At 42.8% G+C, this 22,137-nt stretch overlaps 1 protein-coding gene across 10 annotated transcripts in view; it reads left to right on the top strand.

Moving 5' to 3' along the window:
- The window catches only part of GRIA3 (glutamate ionotropic receptor AMPA type subunit 3), a 155,590-nt gene that overhangs the window by 83,706 nt on the left and 49,747 nt on the right, over positions 1-22,137 (top strand). For all 10 annotated transcript variants that reach the window (XR_015729664.1, XR_015729665.1, XM_087877445.1 and 7 more), the window contains exons 7-11: positions 4,379-4,546; positions 5,949-6,053; positions 6,542-6,649; positions 7,772-7,978; positions 17,231-17,607. Coding sequence is in view for 8 of the 10 variants with exons in the window: in XM_087877445.1 (XP_087733571.1) it covers positions 4,379-4,546; positions 5,949-6,053; positions 6,542-6,649; positions 7,772-7,978; positions 17,231-17,607 (965 nt within the window). In the remaining 2 variants the exon portion in view is untranslated. The remainder of the gene's footprint in view (positions 1-4,378; positions 4,547-5,948; positions 6,054-6,541; positions 6,650-7,771; positions 7,979-17,230; positions 17,608-22,137) is intronic.

Below are 22,137 nucleotides of genomic sequence, written 5' to 3'. Positions count from 1 at the left end.
TTAAAAGCATTTTTTTTTCTGCAACCTCTTAAGGTTGTAGAAAAAAAGCTTTTAAAAGTTTTTAAAAAAAAAGTTGGCCATGCCCCCCCAACAAGCCACACCCACAAAATAAGCCATGCCCACAGAACCAGTAGTAAAAAATTTTAGAACCCACCCCTGATCTGCCAGCATCTTTTCAGACCAAAAAAGTTCTTAAAAAGTGGGCTGAGTGCCAAGTGCCTGAAATGTGGTCATATAACCATGTGTGTGAGTGCGAGCATGCACGCACACATGCACATGTGCCTCGCTATCAGAACTTTGGAACCAGATTGTAAGTTTTGGAAGGTAACTTCCAAACCTTGTAACTTCAAACGATTCTTAAGGGACCTGTTGTACGTCAAGGACTACCTTGAAAATTAAGGATTGGTTTCATTTAACAGAATAACAAGAGTTGGAAGGGATCTTGGAGATCTTCTAGTCCAACCCCCTGTTCAGGCAGAAACTCTATGCTCTTTCAGACAAATTGTTGTCCAGTCTGTTCTTAAAAACTTCCAATGTTGGAGCATCCACAACTTTTGGAGGCAAGTTGTTCCACTGATTAATTGTTCTCACTGTCAGGAAATTTCTCCTTAGTTCTAAGTTGCTTCTCTCCTTGATGAGTTTCCACCCATTGCTTCTTGTCCTACCCTCAGGTGCTTTGGAGAATAGCTTGACTCCCTCTTCTTTGGGGCAGCCCCTGAGATATCAGAAGACGGCTATTATGTCTCCCCTAGTCCTCCTTTTCATTAAACTAGACATACCCAGTTCCTGCAACCATTCTTCATATGTTTTACCCTCCAGTCTCCTAATCCTCTTTGTTGCTCTTCTCTGCACTCTTTCCAGAGTCTCAATGTCTTTTTTACATCATGACAAGCAAAACTGAATTCAGTATTCCAGTGTGCAGCTACAGAATGCTGATCCCTAAAATACCATTTGTTGAGCAAAAGAGACAAATTTCTAATTTCAGAATGCTTCCTATCATTTTATCTGAAGTAAATATGATGCATTGGGGTTTTTTGGGAAAAAAAAAAAAAGAAGAAGAAGAAAAAGCCCATGTATAGATTTTTACCTTCCTACGAGTGGGAAGGTTTATCTGATTTATAAAGTCGATGAGAACTGTAATTTTGAGCAGCATGAAAAAAACTGTGGAAGTATACTGTGAGGATATTTTAGGCTAAAAAAAACCCCCAAAAGATTTATTGCTAACGGCGTATATCAGTTCGTACAAAATGTAGCCCAGCGAGGTATACTTCAGAGTTGTTCGGATTTCAAAATCAGACAAGCTGGGTTGGTTAATTCATTTTTTTTTTTAAACAAAAAGAGGATGCTATACCAATTCATCCCCATGCCCCACCAAGAGAGAAAATGGTGTCATACATTATTGCTTGCGTTAACATTCACAGGTCCCTTCCAGAGTTGGAAGGGACCTTGTAGGTCATCTAGTCCAACCCTCTGCTCAAGCAGGAGATCCTACACCAGTTCTGAGAAATGGCAGTCGAATCTCTTCCTGAAAGCTTCCAGTGATGAAGCTCCCACAACTTCCGAAGGCAACTTCTGTTCCATTGGTTGATTGTTCTCATTGTCAGAAAATGTCTCCTTATTTCCAGGTTGAATCTCTCCTTGTTCAGTTTCCATCCATTATTCCTTGTCTGGCCTTTGGGTGCTTTGGAGAATAGCTTGACCCCCTTCCTCTCTATGGCCACTTCTCAAATATTGGAAGACTGCTATCCTGTCTCCCCTGGTCCTTCTCTTCACTAGACTAGCCATGCCCAGTTCCTGCAACCGTTCATCGTATGTTTTAGCCAGTGGTGAAATTCATTTTTTTTTAACTACCGGTTCGGTGGGCGTGGCTTGGTGAGCATGGCAGGGGAAGGATACTGCAAAATGCCCATTCCCTCCCTACTCCTGGGGGAAGGATATTGCCAACTCTCCATTCCCACCCCACTCTGGGGCCAGCCAGAGGTGGCATTTGCCGGTTTTCCGAACTACTCAAAATTTCTGCTACCGGTTCTCCAGAACCTGTCAGAACCTGCTGGATTTCATCCTGGTTTTAGCCTACAGTTCCCTAATCATCTTGGTTGCTCTTCTCTGCACTCTTTCTAGAGTCTCAATGTCTTTTTTATAGGGTGGTGACCAAAACTGGATGCAGTATTCCAGGTGTGATCTTGCATTTTTTTTTTAATTTGATTTATATGCCGCCCTTCTCCGGAGACTCAGGGCGGCTTACAATGTGCTCAGCAATAGCCTTCATCCTTTTGTATATTTATACAAAGTCAGCTTATTGCCCCCACAACTGGGTCCTCAATTTACCTACCTTAGAAAGGATGGAAGGCTGAGTCAACCTTGAGCCTTGGCGAGATTCGAACCTGCAGTAATTGCAGGCAGCTGGTCTTAATAACCAGCTTAATAACACGGTGCCTTAGACCACTGTCCTACCAAGGCTCATTTGTTGAATGTTATTGTGATAGAGCTACTAGGAATCTAAAGAAATGTTAAAGGTTCTGAAGTATAACCTCCTTTTCGAGAGTAAATTTGGATAACATTGAAAGCTGCATCAGCTCTTGCATTCCATGGCTTTTTGTAAACTGTTCTTGTGGTCTGTTAGGGTTTCTTGTAAATAATCCTTTTTTTAAAAAAAAAAAATAGAATTTTATATTGTTACCCATCTCAAGGGTTAATCTGTCTTCTGGCACACTTGTGTGTCACTTTGCTTTGAAGTAGCGGAGATGAGAAGCTGAAAAGACACGACAATTCTTTTCCATCTTGTCTTTCCTTTTTTTTCCAGCAATAATTTCAGAATGATACTTAACAACTCTGGGAATGTGAAGGGGTTATTATTATGTAATTTCTTACTGTGCACACTTAAAAAAGGATTCAGAAGGAGCACTTCTCAGCTCCAAGATGGCAAGCAGAAAACCTTCCCTAGGATGGGTTAAAACAGCTCGATATTTTTACTAAGTTGTCTCATTAAAGCTACTGCGACTCTTAAAGCAGCTGCACCCTTTTGCTAAAAGCTGAAAAAAGACACAAACTACACTAAGTGTCTTCTGAATTTTTTTTAATTAAAAAAATTAAAATTAAACATCTGTAGAAGGAATAGAGGGATGCGGTGGCTCAGTGGCTAAGATGCTGAGCTTGTCGATCAGAAGGTTGGCAGTTCAGTGGTTCGAATCCCTAGTGCCGCATAATGGGGTGAGCTCCCGTTACTTGTTCCAGCTTCTGCCAACCTAGCAGTTCGAAAGGATGTAAAAAAATGCAAGTAGAAAAATAGGGACCACCTTTGGTGGGAAGGTAACAGCATTCTGTGCGCCTTTGGCACTGAGTCATGCCATCCACATGACCACGGAGATGTCTTCAGATAGCGCTGGCTCTTCGGCTTTGAAACGGAGATGAGCACTGCCCTGTAGAGCCAGAAACTACTAGCATGCATGTGCGGGAGAACCTTTACCTTTATTTTTAGAGGGCATAGGGACTGGCCTTGAAGAACAGAAGGGAGAGTTGTAACCAGGGCAATCAATAGGTGAGAGGGGCTGTTATTTGAGAAATGCCTTGGGTATGCCCCTCCCTAGTTCACACAAAGACCAAGAAGGAGAAAGCACCTTTAGACTTGCAAGATTCTGTTCCAATGAAAATTGTCCTGACTTATATGGTGTTTGTTTCTTAGTTTGGCCTACCTTATACGACTAACACAGGCATTGTGATATTAGCAATAAACTTATATACTACTTCACAATGCTTTACAGCACTCTCTAAGCGGTTTACAGTGTCAGCATCTTGCCTCCAACAATCTGGGTCCTCATTTTACCGACCTCGGAAGGATAGAAGGCTGAGCTGGTCAGGATTGAACTCTTGGCAATGGGCAGAGTTAGCAATAGCAATAGCACTTAGACTTATATACCACTTCACCATGCTTTACACACTCTCAAAGCAGTTTACAGTGTCAACATCTTGACCCTGACAATCTCGGTCCCCATTTTACTGACCTTGGAAGGATAGAAGGCTGTGTCAACTTTGTGCCGGTCAGGATCGAACTCCTGGCAATGGGCAGTTAGCAATAGCAATAGCACTTAGACTTATATACCACTTCACCATCCTTTACAGCACTCTCTAAGTGGTTTACAGTGTCGACATCTTGCCCCTTATTTTACCGACCTCAGAAGGATGAAAGGCTGAGTTAACCTTGAGCCAGTTAGGTTCGAACTCCTGACAGTGAGCAGAGTTAGCCTGCAATATTGCATTCTAATCACTGCGCCACCAGTAACTCTATTACTTAATGTTATTTAAGGAGGGAGGGGAAAAAAAGACCTGGAGCATTTACAGGATGAACTCCACTTACTTGTCTCTTTTACATCTCTTTTAGTATACATCCGCGTTGACCCACGATGCGATCCTTGTCATAGCGGAAGCGTTCCGGTACCTCCGAAGGCAGCGGGTAGATGTATCTCGGAGAGGAAGTGCTGGAGATTGTTTAGCAAACCCAGCCGTGCCTTGGAGCCAAGGGATCGATATCGAGAGAGCATTGAAGATGGTAAGGATTTAAAGTTATGGAAGCTTCTCTGTATTGGTTAAGTGGGAAAGGCCTTTGGAAAGGAAGTCAGGAAAGATCAGGTTTATTCTGAACTTCCTGCCTCCTCTTCTAGTTTTTTCATTTATCTATCTTATTTATTCATTTTAGTTTGACCGATCTATCTAATATGCAATGTTTTTGGTTATATTTTGCAGTTACTCGAACCAGTACACGTTTCTAAAAACTTTATTTTAGAAATAAATAAACTAAAAAGTTTATTTCTCCTCCCCTTCTAAAAAATTTAAAAAAATCCCAACCAGAAGACAATAGAAGTGATAAGGTAGCAATAATAATAATAATAATAATAATAATAATAATAATAATAATAATAATAATAATAATAATAATAATAATAATAATAATAATAATTTTATTTCTATACCGCCCTTCTCCCGAAGGACTCAGGGCGGTGTACAGCCTATTTAAAAACACAAGACAAAACAGCAGTTAAAAATTGAAATGATTAAATAGATTTGGCTCAATTTAAAACCTCAGAAATTTAAAATACCCCAATTTAAAATTATTATGTTGATAGCCCAGCCTGGCGAAATAACAGGGTCTTCAGTGCGCAGCGAAACACCCGGAGGTTGGAGATCTTACATATTTCCGGGGGCAGTTTATTCCACAGGGCTGGGGCTCCCAGAGAGAAGCCCCTCCCCCTGGGTGTCGCCAGCCGACATAACTTGGCCGATGGCACCCTGAGGAGACCCTCTCTGTGGGAGCGAACTGGCCAGTGGGAGGCTATTGGTGGCAGAAGACGGTCTCGAAGGTACCCGGGTCCTATGCCATGGAGCGCTTTAAAGGTGGTAACCAACACCTTGAATCGCACCCGGAAGACCACTGGGAGCCAGTGCAGCTCGCGCAGGAGGGGTGTCACGTGGGCACGAGTTGCGCCCATAAATATATAACAGAGGAATACAAAAAAAAAAAAATGGAGAATATCAACTGCACTGCAGAGGAGGCACTGAAAATCAAAGTGCACTTTAGCGGGCACTGTAGAAACACCAGAGAGAAGAGAAGATCCTATTTTGGCTTTGGAAAGATATCGATGAAGATGGCTGGCGTATTTCCTTATTAAGGGCTTTCATAAATGCCCCCCCCACCAGCTGAGAAGAACACCCATCCTTAGGAGGAGGGGGAGCAAATAGAGCTGGCAGAATTAGCTGAAAGAGAATGTCCTTTGCATTCCCTTGGTGACTTGCTTAAGGATAAACCCACCCGCTCTTTGATTTTGATGGAATTGACTGGGAAAAAAAAATATTTTTTTATGAAACCGTGGTTCTTGCATACTGACCAATGCACAGATGCCAATTTCTTTGCTGCTTTCTGTATCTTGTTATGTTGCAACTTTATCATTGTCAAGGTTCAGGTTCAAGGAATGACAGGAAATATCCAGTTTGACACCTACGGACGTAGAACCAATTATACGATTGATGTGTATGAAATGAGACCTGGCGGGCCACGGAAGGTAAGCCACAATTCATTCATTCTTTCTTTCTTTCTTTCTTTCTTTCTTTCTTTCTTTCTTTCTTTCTTTCTTTCTTTCTTTCTTTCTTTCTTCCTTTCTTCCTTTCTTCCTTTCTTTCTTTCTTTCTTTCTTTCTTTCTTTCTTCTTCCTCCTCCTCCTCCTCCTTATAATAGCCTTTTCTGTTGGCGCAAACTATTCTACAACTGCCAGTTCCTTGGCTAACTCAAAACATCACCTGGTACCAAACAAGGACAACATTTCTTTCTTTCTTTCTTTCTTTCTTTCTTTCTTTCTTTCTTTCTTTCTTTCTTTCTTTCTTTCTTTCTTTCTTTCTTTCTTTCTTTCTTTCTCTCTTTTCTTTCCATTATCTATCTATCTATCTCTATCTATCTATCTATCAGCTATCATTCTTCTAATCTACCTATCTATCTATGTACCTATCTACCTATAAATAACACAAATTCCCTATTTCCTCTCTTTAACTATAGGCTGGTTACTGGAATGAATATGAGCGATTTGTGCCTGCAATCGATCTTACTGTTTCCAACGATACATCCTCAGTTGAGAACAGAACCATTGTGGTGACTACCATCCTTGTAAGTTTTCACTTCCCTTTAGACATTGTTTTCTAACCTTGATACCTTTGGGTCAAATTCAGCTCCTGATGCCTTCCTGGACACACAGACCTACGTAGTTTTCTGAACAATGATATGGATTGGTTGCTCAGCACTTGATTTTCCCAAACTTTGATTGTTCTGCCTACTTTCTGAACTGACAGGCAGATCAAGTTTTCCTTAATTCGTTTATGTTTGAATTTATAACTTTAAATGAGCCGGGGTGGTGCAATGGTTAGAATGCAGTACTGCAGGCTACTTCTGCTGACTGCCGGCTGCCTGCAATTTGGCAATTCGAATCTCACCAGGCTCAAGGCTGACTCAAGCCTTCCATCCTTCCGAGGTGGGTAAAATGAGGACCCAGATTGTTGGGGGCAATAGGTTGACTCTGTAAACCACTTAGAGAGGGCTATAAAGCACTGTAAAGCGGTATATAAGTCTAAGTGCTGTTATTATTGCCCTTCCTTCTTTCCTTCCTTCCCTCCCCTCCCTCCATGTTCCCTCCCTCCCTCCCTCCCTCCCTTCCTTCCTTCCTTCCTTCCTTCCTTCCTTCCTTCTTTCTTCTTTTCTTCCTTCTTTCCTTCCTTCCTTCCTTCCCTCCCTGTGGTTAGAATGCAGTATTGCATTGCCAGGAGTTCAATCCTGACTGTCTCAAGTCTGACCCAGCCTTCCATCCTTCCAAGGTCGGTAAAATGAGAACCCAGATTGTTGGAGGCAAGATGCTGATTCTGTAAACTGCTTAGAGAGGGCTGTAAAGTACTATGAAGCGGTATATAAATCTAAGTGCTATTGCTATTAAAATCATAGGGTTGCAAGGGCCCTTGGAGGAGGTCTTTTAATTCAAACCCCTGCTCGAGCACCTTATGCCATTCTGAACAAAATGGCTGTCCTATCTCTTCATGAAAACATCCAGCGATAGAACACGCACAATTTCAAGAGGCAAGCTGTTCCACTGATTAATTGTTCTCCCTGGCAGGAAATTTCTTCTTAGTTCTAGGTTCTTCCAGCTTCTTTGGTTGGGATTTCTCCCCATTCACTCTACTGTTTATGCATTTGAAGGCATCCCCTCCTTCTAACTTATTTTCTCCTGGTGTCATTTTCCAGGAAGCCCCCTACGTGATGCGCAAGCAGTCTCCTGACCAGAAGGAAGGGAATGAAAAATACGAAGGCTATTGTGTTGATCTCGCTTACGAAATTGCGAAACATGTCGGGATTAAATATGTCCTGTCCATTGTTCCTGATGGGAAGTATGGAGCAAAGGACCCCGAGACTAAAATGTGGAATGGCATGGTGGGTGAGCTGGTGTATGGGGTAAGTCCTTATATGTTGTGGTTCTGCTACTCATTTGTCTTATGACAGTGGTGAAATCTGAACCGGTTTAGTACTGGTTTGCTGGCTGCGCATGCGCGCTGCGCCCTAAACACAAGGTGTGCACCCGCATGGGCAGTGCGCACCATGCACCAAATGTGAGGGGCACACACGCACACACGTGTGCACGCAGTGCATGCCAGGAGGAGGCATGGGGTAAGTAGAACAGTGCACGGGTGTGTTTGTGTGATCAGCTGTGGGAAGCAATCTTTGGAACCTTTTTTTTTACTTTTAAAAGCATTTTTTAAAAACCTATTCAGCCGAATAGGCTGTATGTAAAAAAATGCTTTTAAAAGTTAAAAAAAAAAAGGCTCTGACGATCACGTGGCACAGCTGTGATCGTCGGAGCATTTTCTTTTACTTTTTTAAAGCATTCTTACTATCAGTTCTGGAGAACCAGTAGTAAAAAAAAGTAAAAAGATGCCTAAAAAGTAAAAAAAAAAAAAATTCCGACGATCAGGTGACCGACACACAAGCTTCGGAACTTTTTTTTTTTTTTACTTTTTAAAGTATTTTTAACTACCGGTTCTGGAGAACCAGTAGTAACAAAAATGCTAAATGCTCACCTGATCGTCATAACTTTTTATATATATATAGTTTTTACTACTGGTTCAGCGAACCAATAGCCTTTTTTACTACCGGTTCGGGTGAACCAGACTGAACCAGGAGCATTTCACCCCTGCCTTATGACCATCTTACCAAAGTTAAGCTGATCTCCTCTCCATCTGTCTTCCTTGGCAAAGCTGCTTAGATGTACAATATCCTGCAAGAATATCCAACAAAATCCAAGTAGATAAACTATGTTGGCTGTCCAAATAGGGAGATGGTACCCATCCTTACGGGTGTCCTTAGCTCTGTGATGTTCAACTGTTCACCAGTTAATGGTGTCAACCAACTCAAACAAGCAGGTTTGCTGAAAACCATTTAATCGTGTCCCTGAAGAGTTCAAATTCCTATCAGAAGTCATTGCCCCAGGAAATGATGGGAATTCTAGCAAGAATTTCCTCTTCACGGCTGCCCTCAAGGAACTCTGAGAGTGAAAATTCTCTTTGTAGCAGCTCCCTTTATCATTCTGAGAATTAATGGTGAGAATAGGAGATTTTGTGATCTGACATCTCACTGTTTCATCGGCGGTGAAGGAATGGAGTTGGCCATCAGTGGGCAGCTGAAACATGAAATGTAGAATTTTGAGAAGGCCGTAGCTTACTCCCACCTTCCTATATTCTTCTCTATTAATTGTGCCTTGTTTTCTCTTCCCCTTAAAGAGCTCTTGGCATTGTTTAAGTGTGAGTGACAGAAGAATAACGTCTCTTTAGAATCTTTGTTCAGACTTTCCACAGCTTTGTGGCATTCCTATTCATCTTTGGGTTGGTTTTGATTTCTAAAAGAAGGCTCAATCCTTCCCACAGAAATGCATTTGATAGCATAGCTTGAGGTTCCCCTCCTGGCATTTTCAGCGCCAAAATATAGGGTATTTGCATCAAGCAGAAAACTCTGTCATAAAAAAAATATATTCTTAGCATTGTTAAAACGGTTCTCACATGAAAGAAACAGATGCTTGTTCTAAAGGCAGGGTACAGAACACGAGTGATGCTTTAACATTACAAGGATGTTGATGTTAGGTTAAGCAAAAGTGGGCGTGTTGCCTTGCCTGAGCTCTTGAGGAATTAGAATAATTGGAGGAGAAGTCAATGCTGTATCTTAGGCTTTGGGTTAATGTGCCGAGTAATATTTGGCCCGATTTTTAACCTCAAAGAATGTGACATAGTAAATTGTGAATGAGTGATATGAGCTTGATCTCTCCCAGCAAGGATTTGTAAGACACCTGGTGTCTTTGTGATGTAAATGTTCCCGCTCAGTGTGAAAAAGCAATTCCTCTCTGTACCGAATGTCACCATTCAGATTGTTTTGGTGTAGACATCAGGAAGCCGTGTCTTCATAGACTGTCGTTCAATCATCACAGCCTTTGAAAAAATCCGCAGAGTGCTTTAGAACAGGCATGCAATCAGATCTTGTCGAGAAATTGTGTGGCAGCTGTCCAAATGAAGCTGGAGACACTGACGCAAAACTTGGCGTTTTATATAAATCAGTATATTTAACATTCATATTTACAGCAGACCAGTTAGTCAAGAGCACAGGAATGTCGTGAGGTAAATCAAACAGCATACAGAGCACCACAGAAGAAAAAGGCAGGGGAAAAGGGAAACTGCCCCTTTACACCCACAACAGCCAATCATAGCGTAGCTTGCCTCATGCAACTAACTAACCGAATACAACTATGTGTTCTTTACTGCTCCAGCTACCAAATTCAATATCCTAAAATTTCCGTTGCACCACAGTCACATTGCAGGCTCTTGGCCTTTCCCCACTTAAAGAGCTTTGCCTTAAACTCTTGCCATGGCCTGTCTGGGTTCTATTCAGGTGACGCCATATTTTTTCAGGCCACCTCCATATTTTTCGGGCATTCCTGGAAAGTGGTTTTGTTGGATCTGTGTCAGGCAACTGCACAGCGCTGTCCAAATGACGTCAGAGAGACTGACACAAAACTTGTGGTTTTATATTAAATCAATATATTTAACATTCCTATTCTCAGTAGATGAGATAGTCAGGAACAGTCATGAGGTAAATCAGAAGCAGCATGCAGAGCACCCAGAAGGAAAAAGGCGGGGAAAAAGGGAAACTCCCCCTTTACACCCATAGTAACCAATCATAGCGTAGATTGCCTCACGCAGGAGCCAGCGCTCTCCAATCAATCAACTACAATTGCGTCTTCTGGCCCATTGTACACTTTACTGTTCCAGCTACTAAATTTAATATCCTAACAGATCTTGTATCTGTGTTGACTAAGAAAGAAGTCCCATTTTATCGAGTAGACTTTGCATGGCAAAGCACAGCTGATCCTCTGTATCTTGATTCAGATGTACGATCAACAAGAAGAGATTGTCGCTCAGTGAAAGTATTTAATAGAACATCTTCTCTGTTCATTCATTTCTAACCACCCAGAATCACTGGAAGCCAGGCACCATATAAATGCAATAAATTATTATTATGATGATTAGTGTTAGGCCTGCCCAAAGTAGAGTGATATTTATAGGATATTTAATTATTTCTAGTGCTAAGTTAGGTCATACAAATGCAGTTCCTCTAATAATAAAACAGAAAGCTTTTTTTCTTTAGCTGAAGCAAAAAAAAAAAAAAGAATTATTCCCTTTCCCCCCTTCTGTGTGTAATTTGCATTACTTTGATATGCTGTAGCTTGCCAAAAATATTCACGGCATAGAGGAAAGCTAAACTAAACTTCACAACCCGATACTCTAACAAGCTAAATTCAGCAGAGAAGCTTCTGCTTAATTGGTTGTTGTTGGTGTTAACATTGCCTTTATCCAACAGGAAGGTCTGATTTAAGTTCCATTGATGTACCCTTTAGCAAAGCCGTGTTGCAACCAAATACATGTCACCGTAGCTACAGAGCCACAGAGCCAATCTGGTTTAGTGGTTGAGGCATTAGGCTAGAAACCAGGAGGCAGTGAGTTCTAGTCCCGCCTTAGGCATGAAAACCAGTTTTGGGGACTTTGGGCCAATCATCAGGAACTTGTGAGTTCTAGTCTCACTGTGGGCATGAAAATTAGTTCGGTGACTTTAGGCCAATCACCAGGAGATGGTGAGTTCTAGTCTCACCTTAGTCATGAAAGTTAGCTGGGTTTCTTCTTGGACCAGTCCCTCTCTTTCAGCCCTAGGACATAGACAAGGGCAGACCACTTCTGAATTTCTTGCCTAGAAAACTGCAAAGACTTAGCCAAGCAGTCCCCCATAATCATGACTGACTCAAAACCATCAAATAAGTAAATAAATAAAATAGGGTGGGGAGGGAGCTTAGTTATCTGTATAACAGGGGTGAAGTGCTACCGGTTTGCTCCGGTTCGGGCAAACCGGTAGTTAAAAATCTACCAGTTCCGGCAAACCGGTATTTCCGACAATCAGCTGTGCTGCGTGGTTTATATTATATTATATTATATTATATTATATTATATTATATTATATTATATTATATTATATTATATTATATTATATTATATTATATTATATTATATTATATTATATTATATTATATTATATTATTATTCGCACAGCACAGCTGTCCCCCCCCTTGCTGTTCTACTTACCAAGGGAAGTCTTCTTTTTCCAAATGAAGCACGCGTTTGGTGTGTACTGCGCATGTGTGCTCAGCGTGCTTTTGGCGCGTGTTGCACATGTGTGTGTGCAGTGTGCTTTTGGCATGCGGCACGCATGCGCTGGCAGAGAACTGGTGGCGATCCACAGAGGATTTCACCACTGCTGTATATGATAGATAACCCCTTTTTCCCCATCATAGGGATAGAAAAAAAGCAACACCCTGGTTCTTGAACCATATCTTCTCATCCACCTTCACCTAGTCTCTCCTTCCAGTTGCCTACAAGGACACAAGATATGGGGAAATATGGCTGGCTTTGGTCTTCAGTGAGAATTCAGTTTTATGCCCTCCACCCTTTTATGGTTTATAAACTATGTTAAACAATCTCCTAAGACTGTTTGCCTTCCTGTGGTCATGACCCGATAAGACTTCCTGGATTTGGGGAGAGGACAAGTAAATGCCACTTGCAGCTTCATGAGGACTCTGAGCTAGGCCCTCACTTGACCCCTCCTTCCAGCCTAACTGCCAATTCCCCAAACTAAAGGCTGTTACATTTGAAGCAGTCCAGATGATTGACCACAATTATGTAAATGAAATAACTTGATGCAAATGAATTCAACTGGTGAGAATGATTTCTATTGTGTCCATTTATATATATATTTTTAATGTCCATTCAGTTCCAACTGGCACTCCTTCCATTTGCTACCCTGTTTTCCCCAAAATAAGGCATCCCCTGATAATAAGCCCAATAGGGCTTTTGAGCGCATGGCAATAAGGCCGAGCACTTATTTCAGGGTTCAAAAAAAATATAAGGCAGGGTCTTATTTTCGGGGAAACATGGTACAGTTATCCATTCAAGGAAAAATCATAACAACACAAAGGTGTGTAGAACTCCAAGTGCCTCCTGAGAGCTTAGCCTATGGCTCCCTGGACTCTTCTCCAAATTGCCACCAGCTTATCATTTCTGATTGCTAAATAAATTGCTAAATTGCTAAATACTCAGATAAGGAATTGTACCTGCTGCTGCTGACAATGTTATCCATTAGTCATGTCCAACTCTTGGCTATTCTATGGGCCAGGTTTCTCCACATCTTCTGATTTTACATTATGTCTTTGAGTTGTTCCACAGTCTGGCTGTCATCAGCTTTTAATGGTGGAACAGTAGCTAATAGTTTTCAATGAAATAGTTCAAACGAAGTTAAGTTTTGTTTCTGCAATGGCACCATTCAAATCTTTCCCCCCCCACTAAGTTTTAGAGCATGTCATTCAAAAAATTAGATGCAGCCAGATTTAAATCTCACCTTCAAGTTTTGAAAACTTCAATTGCCTGTTGGTACTGGTCCCTTTTTAATCTTCCTTGGAAGATAGCTAAGCACATGCTGCTCTTACGATCCAACTCGTGATATCGTCTGAGATATTTTGATCTGCAGCAGATGTATCCTGTGAATGGAGAAGGAAGAGTTTATCGCTAACTAAACTTTTGTACAAATGCCAAAGTTTCATAGAGTGATTTGGCTCCGGCCCAAACTCTCATGACATCTTTTGAGATCAGTCCAGCTCAGAAGGCTGATTCTGGAATGCCTTACTTAGAGACCAAGCATGAGTGCACTCCTCTATCTCTCTCTCTATCTCTCTCTATGGGGACCAGAAAATTGCCAAACGCTTATAAGTAGCCTTGCCAAGTTTTGCTGAACCGAGCAGAAAACCTGATGCTTTTAACTAAGCTAACAATTTTTCGTACGTTTCTTGAACTGGGAATGTCCAAGGAAAGGAAAACATAAATGAATGATGTTTACTTGTACATGGCCATTTGCTTAAAAACAAAAGGCATAAAATAGGAAAGCCCACAGTTTGCAAAGTCCACATGGGGCAGGTAAGATGTCCAGAACCAGAGGTGGGATTCACTTGCCTTCCTTACCATTTCGCAAATGTGAGAGCAAGCACCACCTCTGTGTATGCACATGGCCTTCTACGCACGTGCAGTGATCGCACATTACATCCAGGCGGATAGGCAGAGCCTCCCATAGTTGCCACTACCAGTTTGCGAGATCCGGACAGAACTGGCTGAATCCCACCACTGCCTGGAACAGGAACTAGTGAAGTCCAATTGAGGAAAAAAAAACCAGATAGTTTCAACCTCATCATCCAATATTTTTTTACATCTGCTTAGATGCTATTGTAGAAAGTTGGGCTAATTACCTAGGGTAGAAACTTGCAAAAGGGTTTGCAAAGTTTCTGCAAAATTTTTGGGAGCTGAGGCATCAATAAAGGCTATTGGTCCAGAGCCTCCTGATAGATACGTTCTTATGTTTAGTACAGACCGGTTTATAAAGCAATCAAACGAGGTTCTTGAGGCTTTTAATTCAAGACAGTCAACTAATCCACTCAACTCTTCTTCCTGGTTCTCGAAAGGGGAAAAAGGAAGCAGCAAGGGTGGATCCTCAAAATAATATTTGTTGACCCACCATCAAAACACCCTTCTTATTATTATTTTTCTCAGATATGTTCATCTCTTATCTTCTCGGCCATTGGGATTAGAAATGTTTTCTGAGATAAAATGGAAGCTGGATACATCAGGAGTTTTACTCAGCATTAAATTCCAAAACACACACAATCTTTGCCCAAGAGTTCCCCGTCGCCCCACCCCAGCAGAAGATGAAAGAATGCCATATGGAAATTCCCTGGAAAGAAGGAAGGCAATGCCTTTATAATAAGCTCAATACAATACGTTTTGAAGATTAAACATTTTGATCAGACTAATATACGGTTCATTGGCAATGCACTTGGGGTTCATCTCCAGAACTTAGAAATGTACTACTAAAGTTAAAAGCAAGGATCAGGCTGTTTCTTCCAAAACCTTCCCTCTGACATGCCTTGTGTAGCAAAATGATTGACACCAGTTCTGCTAGCAAACATGGGGTGACAGATCTGAAGAAACTCGGCTTCTGTCGGGCTCAAAAAAATCAAGAAAGACATACCGAGATTCTTCTAAACAAGTTCCTTTATTGTTGCTCACCTGTAGACAGAATCTTGCCAGACTAAAGCAAACTACTTGTATCATTAAAGATCTGAGGTGAAAATTTTCTAGGGAGGAACTGCCTTAACTCTCTTCCTCCAACCAAATTATTTAAACTTCATCGTCTCTTGGTTCCTCTGGAATGCAGCCCCTGCCTCTTGGGATCCAGACTACATTCTACCCCAGTTTCTGGTATAACATGTCCACCCAAGAACAACCAAGTGGAATAGGTACACAATCCATTTTTTCCTCTCATCTGTCCTAGATTTGACAGCGCTGTAAAACAAGCTACTGCCAAGCCACATAGCCAGAAGACATGAATTGAATCCATATCATTGATACTCAGATCCTGAGAGAAAGAAGTTTTTTACTCTGTACTTCCCTCACAGCCAGAATTAGAATTTCTCTAGATTTTCTCTGGGAACTATTTTGGATATGTACGGATGTGTTTAAATTATGTTGGTTGCTTGGCTCTGTGTTTTTTATTTGTGTGCATCCAGAGGTGGTATTCAGCCGGTTCAGACGAACCGGTAGTGGTGAATTGCGGGTGGGCCCGGGCCTGCCCACCTACCTGGGTGCAATCCTGTCCTATATCGCTGTGTTTTTGATGCCATGCGCATGTGCGAACGGAGCGCACGAGCGAATTGCTATGTTTTGTGATGCCACACACATGCACATTTCCGGTGCTGGGCGAACCGGTTGCTACAGTATGTGAATCCCACCTCTGCGTGCATCACCCAGAGAGTCACAAGCATGAGATGGGTGGCTATATAAATGTCATAAATAAATAACATCAATTTATTGTTGCAGTATGATAAAGGGAATTGGTGGAGCTGGCTTTCTCAGTTACACAACTGTAACTCCGAGGTTATGCAGCCTCCATTGCCACTTCCACTTCCTAAAACTGCTTATCTTCAGCCCTAGGTGATTTTAAGGTTGAGTCCTCCCCCCTCCCCCCATCTTCATTTTTCTGCAGTGGGCTCAAGATGAGACCACAAGAAGAGCGTTATTGGATGAAGCTAAGGACTCCTCCAGCCCTCTGGAATTGTTGGTCTCTAAAAAAAAATGACCAACCCTGCCATGTTTGGGAAGCATACAACAAGGGGCAGGAACATGGCCACCTCTTCTTCTCCTGCTTTTTAGCGTTCTAACCTAGGCTTCCTCAGCAGCACGAAGCCGAGTCCTCGTCCCGATAAACCCCTTTTATTTAATTTACAGTGAATTCTCTTCTCCAGCGAAGTCTTTCCTCTCCCATAGCCTTTCAAGATAGTTCACAATTACCGACCTTTATCAGGCTTGGAGAGTGGCCAGGCCGATATCTTTCAGATGCCACAATACTTGGCAAGAATGCAGGAATGAACTAATTGTCTCCTGCAAATGCCACTCCCCTTTCGCTCCTCTTTTATTCCCTCTGGGAGGGGCCCTTCATTATCCACCTGTGGCCTTACTCCCAAGTCAACCTTTGTTCTTTAGCTGTTCCTTTCATCTGGCAACTCTGCGCATGCGCACACTGGGAACGGGCTCCAGCTGTTTGTCTGTCTCACTGATGTCTGACTCTGAAGGCAGCTGATAACTGTCAGACGGCCCTGGACCCCTCTCTGCCTCCAACTCAGAGCCCTCCTCAGAGCCTTCCCCAGACTCCAGGACTGGCCCATGTTCCTCCCCAACCTCCCCACTATCCGAATCTGCTGCCAGCTCTGCTGGCTGCTGGTGGGCCACAACACTTAGATCTTTGGTCTGGCCAGTCTATCACTGGAGTAGAACATACTGCCTGCAAATCTGCCAGAGACCCGTAGAGTACTTGGGTCTCCTCCAAAAGCAGGAAGCATAAAGAACCGCAGATGGTCAACCAAGCCAGAGCAGCTTCCCCCATGAGGTAGAATATGCTAAGAGCTGATGAGGAATCCCATGATCAGAGAGGTGAGGACTGTTGTTGTGTTGAAAGAAAGATATCTTGCTGTAATTTTCTCTTCTTCTTTTTTTTTATGTCTGTGTTCTGTCTTTCCAGAGAGCAGATATAGCCGTTGCCCCACTGACCATAACCCTGGTCCGAGAAGAAGTCATAGATTTTTCCAAACCTTTTATGAGCTTGGGCATTTCTATCATGATCAAGAAGCCCCAGAAATCTAAACCGGGGGTCTTCTCCTTTCTGGATCCTTTGGCCTATGAAATTTGGATGTGTATAGTCTTTGCGTACATTGGCGTCAGCGTAGTTCTCTTTTTAGTCAGCCGATTCAGTCCTTACGAGTGGCATTTGGAAGACAACCAGGAAGAACCTCGGGATCCTCAAAGCCCACCAGATCCACCCAATGAATTTGGAATATTTAACAGCCTGTGGTTTTCCCTGGGTGCCTTTATGCAGCAAGGATGTGATATTTCTCCAAGGTTGGTTTCGGTTTCTTTCGTATTCTTCTTCTACACCCATCACCCTTTTTTGCATTTTATGGTTGGTTGGGAGAGAACCATGGTGCATATACGTTTCTCCGAGACGTCATCCGATCGCTCTCCAAAGTTTTCTTCCGAATGCATGTAGTCCTCGACTTACAGCGGCCCGTTGACTGGCCGTTTGAAGTTAGAATTCCCGCACCTTCCCTTTGCACATTGACTTATGACCGATTTTCACACTGACGTCCATTGGCCACATCCCCACGGTCATGTGATCAATATTCATCCCGCTCGACAACAGACTCCTACTGATGACAGTCAATAGGGGTGTCACGTGATCCCTTTTTTGCGACCTTCTGACGAGCAGAGTCAACGGAGAAACCAAATTCGCTTAACAATCGGGTCACTTAGCAACTGTGGCAAGAAAGGGGCGCAATGTGGAGCAAAAAACTCCCTGAACGACTGTCTCGCTTAGCAGCAGAGATTTGGGGCTTCATTGTGGTTGTAAATCGAGGACTACCTGTATATCCTTCAATGACATAAACATCCTCTGTCAAGCGGCTTTCACCGAGGATATGGCTAATCGATGCCAATTTTTTTTTCTCGCGCATCGCGGCCAGAACTTATATCCACCATGTCGAGACTGTAAAATGCATCGGGTTTTCTTTTTCTACATCCTCTTGGCGATGCTTGGAGAGCTACCGTGTTTTTGCTGCATAGCTCATTTTACGGCCATCCGCTTGGTGCATGTAACACTTTGATTTCTGCTTTGCAAGACGGTGGCTAATGCTTGATAGAGCTCACATGTTGTAACAGCATTTAAAATATAAGACATCCCTGTGCTTTGCTGTTCGTTGCTACCCGTGCTAACCTTTTTGGTCCTTCTCTGTGGGTTTTTGTTTGCTTGCTTTAATTTTGTCAAATGCTTTTCTTGTCGTGACCCTTTTGGCTTTGATTTGTATCATCCCTGACATTCAGAGCACGCTCATTCCTCCATACATCCTCTTTCAAGAGAATTGCAATGTATTGAATTCTGTGCCTCTCTCTTTCTCTCTCTCTCTCTCTCTCTCCCCACCTCTCCCTCTCCCTCTTCTCTCATCTCTTTCTCTCTTGTCTTTCTCTCTCATGCACCCCCACACATTTCTCTTTCCTTCTCCCCACTCTCTCTCCTCTTTCTCTCTCATACACACACTCTTTCCATCTCTCTCTCACTCTCTCTCTTGTCTCTTTCTCTCAAACCCACACATTTCTCTCTTTCTCTTTCTCTCTCTCTCATACATACACTCTTTCCATCTCTCTCTCTCACACCCACCCACACATTTCTCTTTCCTCTCCCTCTCGCTCTCCTCTTTCTCTCTCATACACACACTTTTTCCATCTCTCTTTTACTCTCTCTCTCATCTCTTTCTCTCACACCCACACATTTCTCTCTTTCTCTCTCTCCCTCTCTCTTTCTCCCTTTCTCTGCCTTTCTCTCTCTCTCTCTCTCTCTGCCTCTCTTGTCTCTTTCTTGCTCACACATATACGTACACTTTCCATCTCTCTTTTTCTCTCTGTCTCTGTCTCTGTCTTTCTCTGTCTCCTTCTCTCTCACACACACATTGTCTCTCTTTCTCTCTCCCTCCCTTTCCCTCCCTCCCTCTCTCTCTCTCTCTCTCTCTCTCTTGCTCTGTATGTGTTTGTGATTTTGGCAATTATCCCAGCAAAGGTCAGGGAGCCAGAAATACAATAGTAACAGGGAAGGTCCAGCAAAGAACCAAAGTCTAGCATGTTGAAAGAAGCACTGTATAATTAATTATCAGTCCTTTTTTTCATGAGGGGACAGAGCTCAGACTCTAGAGGGATAATTTAGCAGGTCAAAAAAAGGCAACCTGGAATGAGGTTAAAAATGGGGTCTCCTTCTGAACAATAGAAGTTTATTTGGAGCTCTGAAATCAACTGATTTTCTTTTATTGTACATGGAACTGTGCAAACTCGTTGGCTCAGGAACTTATAGCAGAGTCTGTTGGTATGACAGGTCACCGCTGTCAAAGGGCAATACCGTAGGACAATGTGGCGAGTTTAAGATGCGTGAACTTCAACTTCCAGAATTCCCCAGCTAGCGTGATCTGAATCACTCAAGATGGCTGAGGAATTCTGGGAGTTGAAGTCCACACACCTTATAAAGGCCATAGTTGGGAAACGCTGCTGTAGGAGATGAAGGGATAGTTCAAAGGCAAGCTATCTTTGGCCACTTCCACTTGAAATCTGTCCACCCGTTCAAAAGTCTATCAGATCACATGACATCATCTGGGAACTGAATTAATTACTAGCTAATGCAGACTATTTGGCATTGCAGCAACGTTTTGCACTTGGGTCCTACGAGACCCATGGAAGGTCTGTCCTCTGTCCTAGCTTCTTCCTTTCTTAGAAGTTCAGTTGCTTCTCAGAGTTGAGAAGAGGGAATGTGAAGATGGTTACGGGCTGGTTTCAAACTGCTTTGGAAGACCGAGGGGGAGAGAAATGATGAAAAGTATGGAAATATATTGGTAGTTGTGGAGAAGACAAAAGGAGAAACGTGTTGTCCAAGAAGTCCTCATTTTGGTTTAGAAGCATCTGTGTTGTGGCCTGTCGGTGGCCAGCCCCTCCAGCAGCCAAATCAGATGAGGAAGAGGCATGGGAGTCAGGGTTAGCATCAAGGCAACCTGAGAGCTCCGAGGGGGAAGAGGGAATGGAGCAGTCAGAGATAGAGACAGAGGCGGAGCCTGGGCCGTCCATCATCCCTCAGATGGAGAGTAAACAGTCCCCAGGTCTGAAGGTGGCTGATGAGGAAGAGGAGGAACAGCTGGGTCCAGTGCCTGATGTGCGGATGGGCAGAAGGCAGTGGAGAGGAGAGCAGTGGAAATCTATGGGCCGGTCCTTGAGAAGGAAGAGCCACCGCTGCTAGTGAAGCCCCACCCTAGCTCTGGGGATAAAAGGCAGGGAGCGGAGATGAATAGATGTGGCAGACAACTATTCATCTCCCCTGCCGGACAGACTTGTTAACCTGCGGTGAGAGAGGAACTTTTTGCCGGGTCTGTTGGCGCTCCTAATAAAGGAATCATAGCTTCAACTACAGCGGGTTTGCTGTGTTTGGGGAGCTGGGTCAGAACAATCTGTTTGTGCATTTGTGGGAAGTCAGAAACTGGATTAAGTAGACGTCATTTCAGTCAGTAGATGCCATTACAATTACTCCAGATTAGTTGCATAAGAATTGCATGGATACTACCACAATTCTTTGGGGCCCGTTACAAATTAGTGGAGTGGTATTTGCAGAAATAAGTGGCTTTACTCCCCACTCACCGCCCCGGTAGTGCGCTAAGCAAAGGCAAACTTTTGTGGAGAACTTTAAAGTTCAGCCTGAACTGAATCATTCCTTCGATCCATTTCAACTCGGATATTTTTGGGGGGGTCCTCCGTAAATGCAACGTTTTACAGTCTCTTCTCCGAGCTGAGACTTTTCTTAAGACCCGGATTTAATTTGGAATCCCAGGCAGCACGAAATATGTTCCACGGCACTAAGCAGTAGGCCGTTCTATAATTGTTCCTCGAGTTTTCAGTCTTTATGAGCAAAATTGATGGAATTGGGATTATCCTCTTCTCCCGTCATGGGTCTAGTTTAATCCACTTTGTCCTTGGATAAACACTGCCGTATTTGGAACAGTCTTTTTGTTATACACAAATAGTTCGGCATATGTGGGTGAGGGTTATCCAGGTCTAACATGTCTGCTTAGAAGTGCAGTGCCAGTGCCAGTGCCAGTGCCAGTGGCTTTCCTTTCCTTTCCTTTCCTTTCCTTTCCTTCCCTTCCCTTCTTTTTCCTTTTCCTACTTTCCTTTTTCCTCCCCTTCCTTTTCCTACTTTTCCTTTTCCTACTTTCCTTTTTCCTTTCCTTCCCTTCCCTTCCTTTTCCTTTTCCTTTTCCTACTTTCCTTTCCTTCCCTTCCCTTCCCTTCCCTTCTTCTTTTCCTACTTTCCTTTTTCCTTCCCTTCCCTTCCTTTTCCTTTTTCTTTTCCTACTTTCCTTTTTCTTTTTCTTTTTCTTTCCTTTCCTTTCCTTTCCTTTCCTTTCCTTTCCTTTCCTTTCCTTTCCTTTCCTTTCCTTTCCTTTCCTTTCCTTCCCTTCCCTTTCCTTCCCTTCCCTTCCCTTCCCTTCCCTTCCCTTTTTCTTTTCCTACTTTCCTTTTTCCTTTTCTTCCCTTCCTTTTCCTTTTCCTCCTTTCCTTTCCTTTCCTTTCCTTTCCTTTCCTTTCCTTTCCTTTCCTTTCCTTTCCTTTCCTTTCCTTTCCTTTCCTTTCCTTTCCTTCCCTTCCCTTCCCTTCCCTTCCCTTTTCTTTTTTCTTTTCCTCTTTGACCTTTTAGAAACATTTGTTTTTCAAACGAATGCTTTATTGCATTCATTTAGACTGGACTCTGCCTGAGCAGTTCACATTTATTTAGTTAGTTAGTGAGCAAATTAAATGGCTATCCATTTCATACGAAGTGACTTTGGGCGGCGTGCCACCCTTAAAACA

Source organism: Pantherophis guttatus, chromosome 12 (assembly GCF_059756535.1).
Source record: "Pantherophis guttatus breed Tessera chromosome 12, ASM5975653v1, whole genome shotgun sequence".
Lineage (NCBI taxonomy): Eukaryota > Metazoa > Chordata > Lepidosauria > Squamata > Colubridae > Pantherophis > Pantherophis guttatus.
This window is presented reverse-complemented; position numbering and strand designations above follow the sequence as displayed.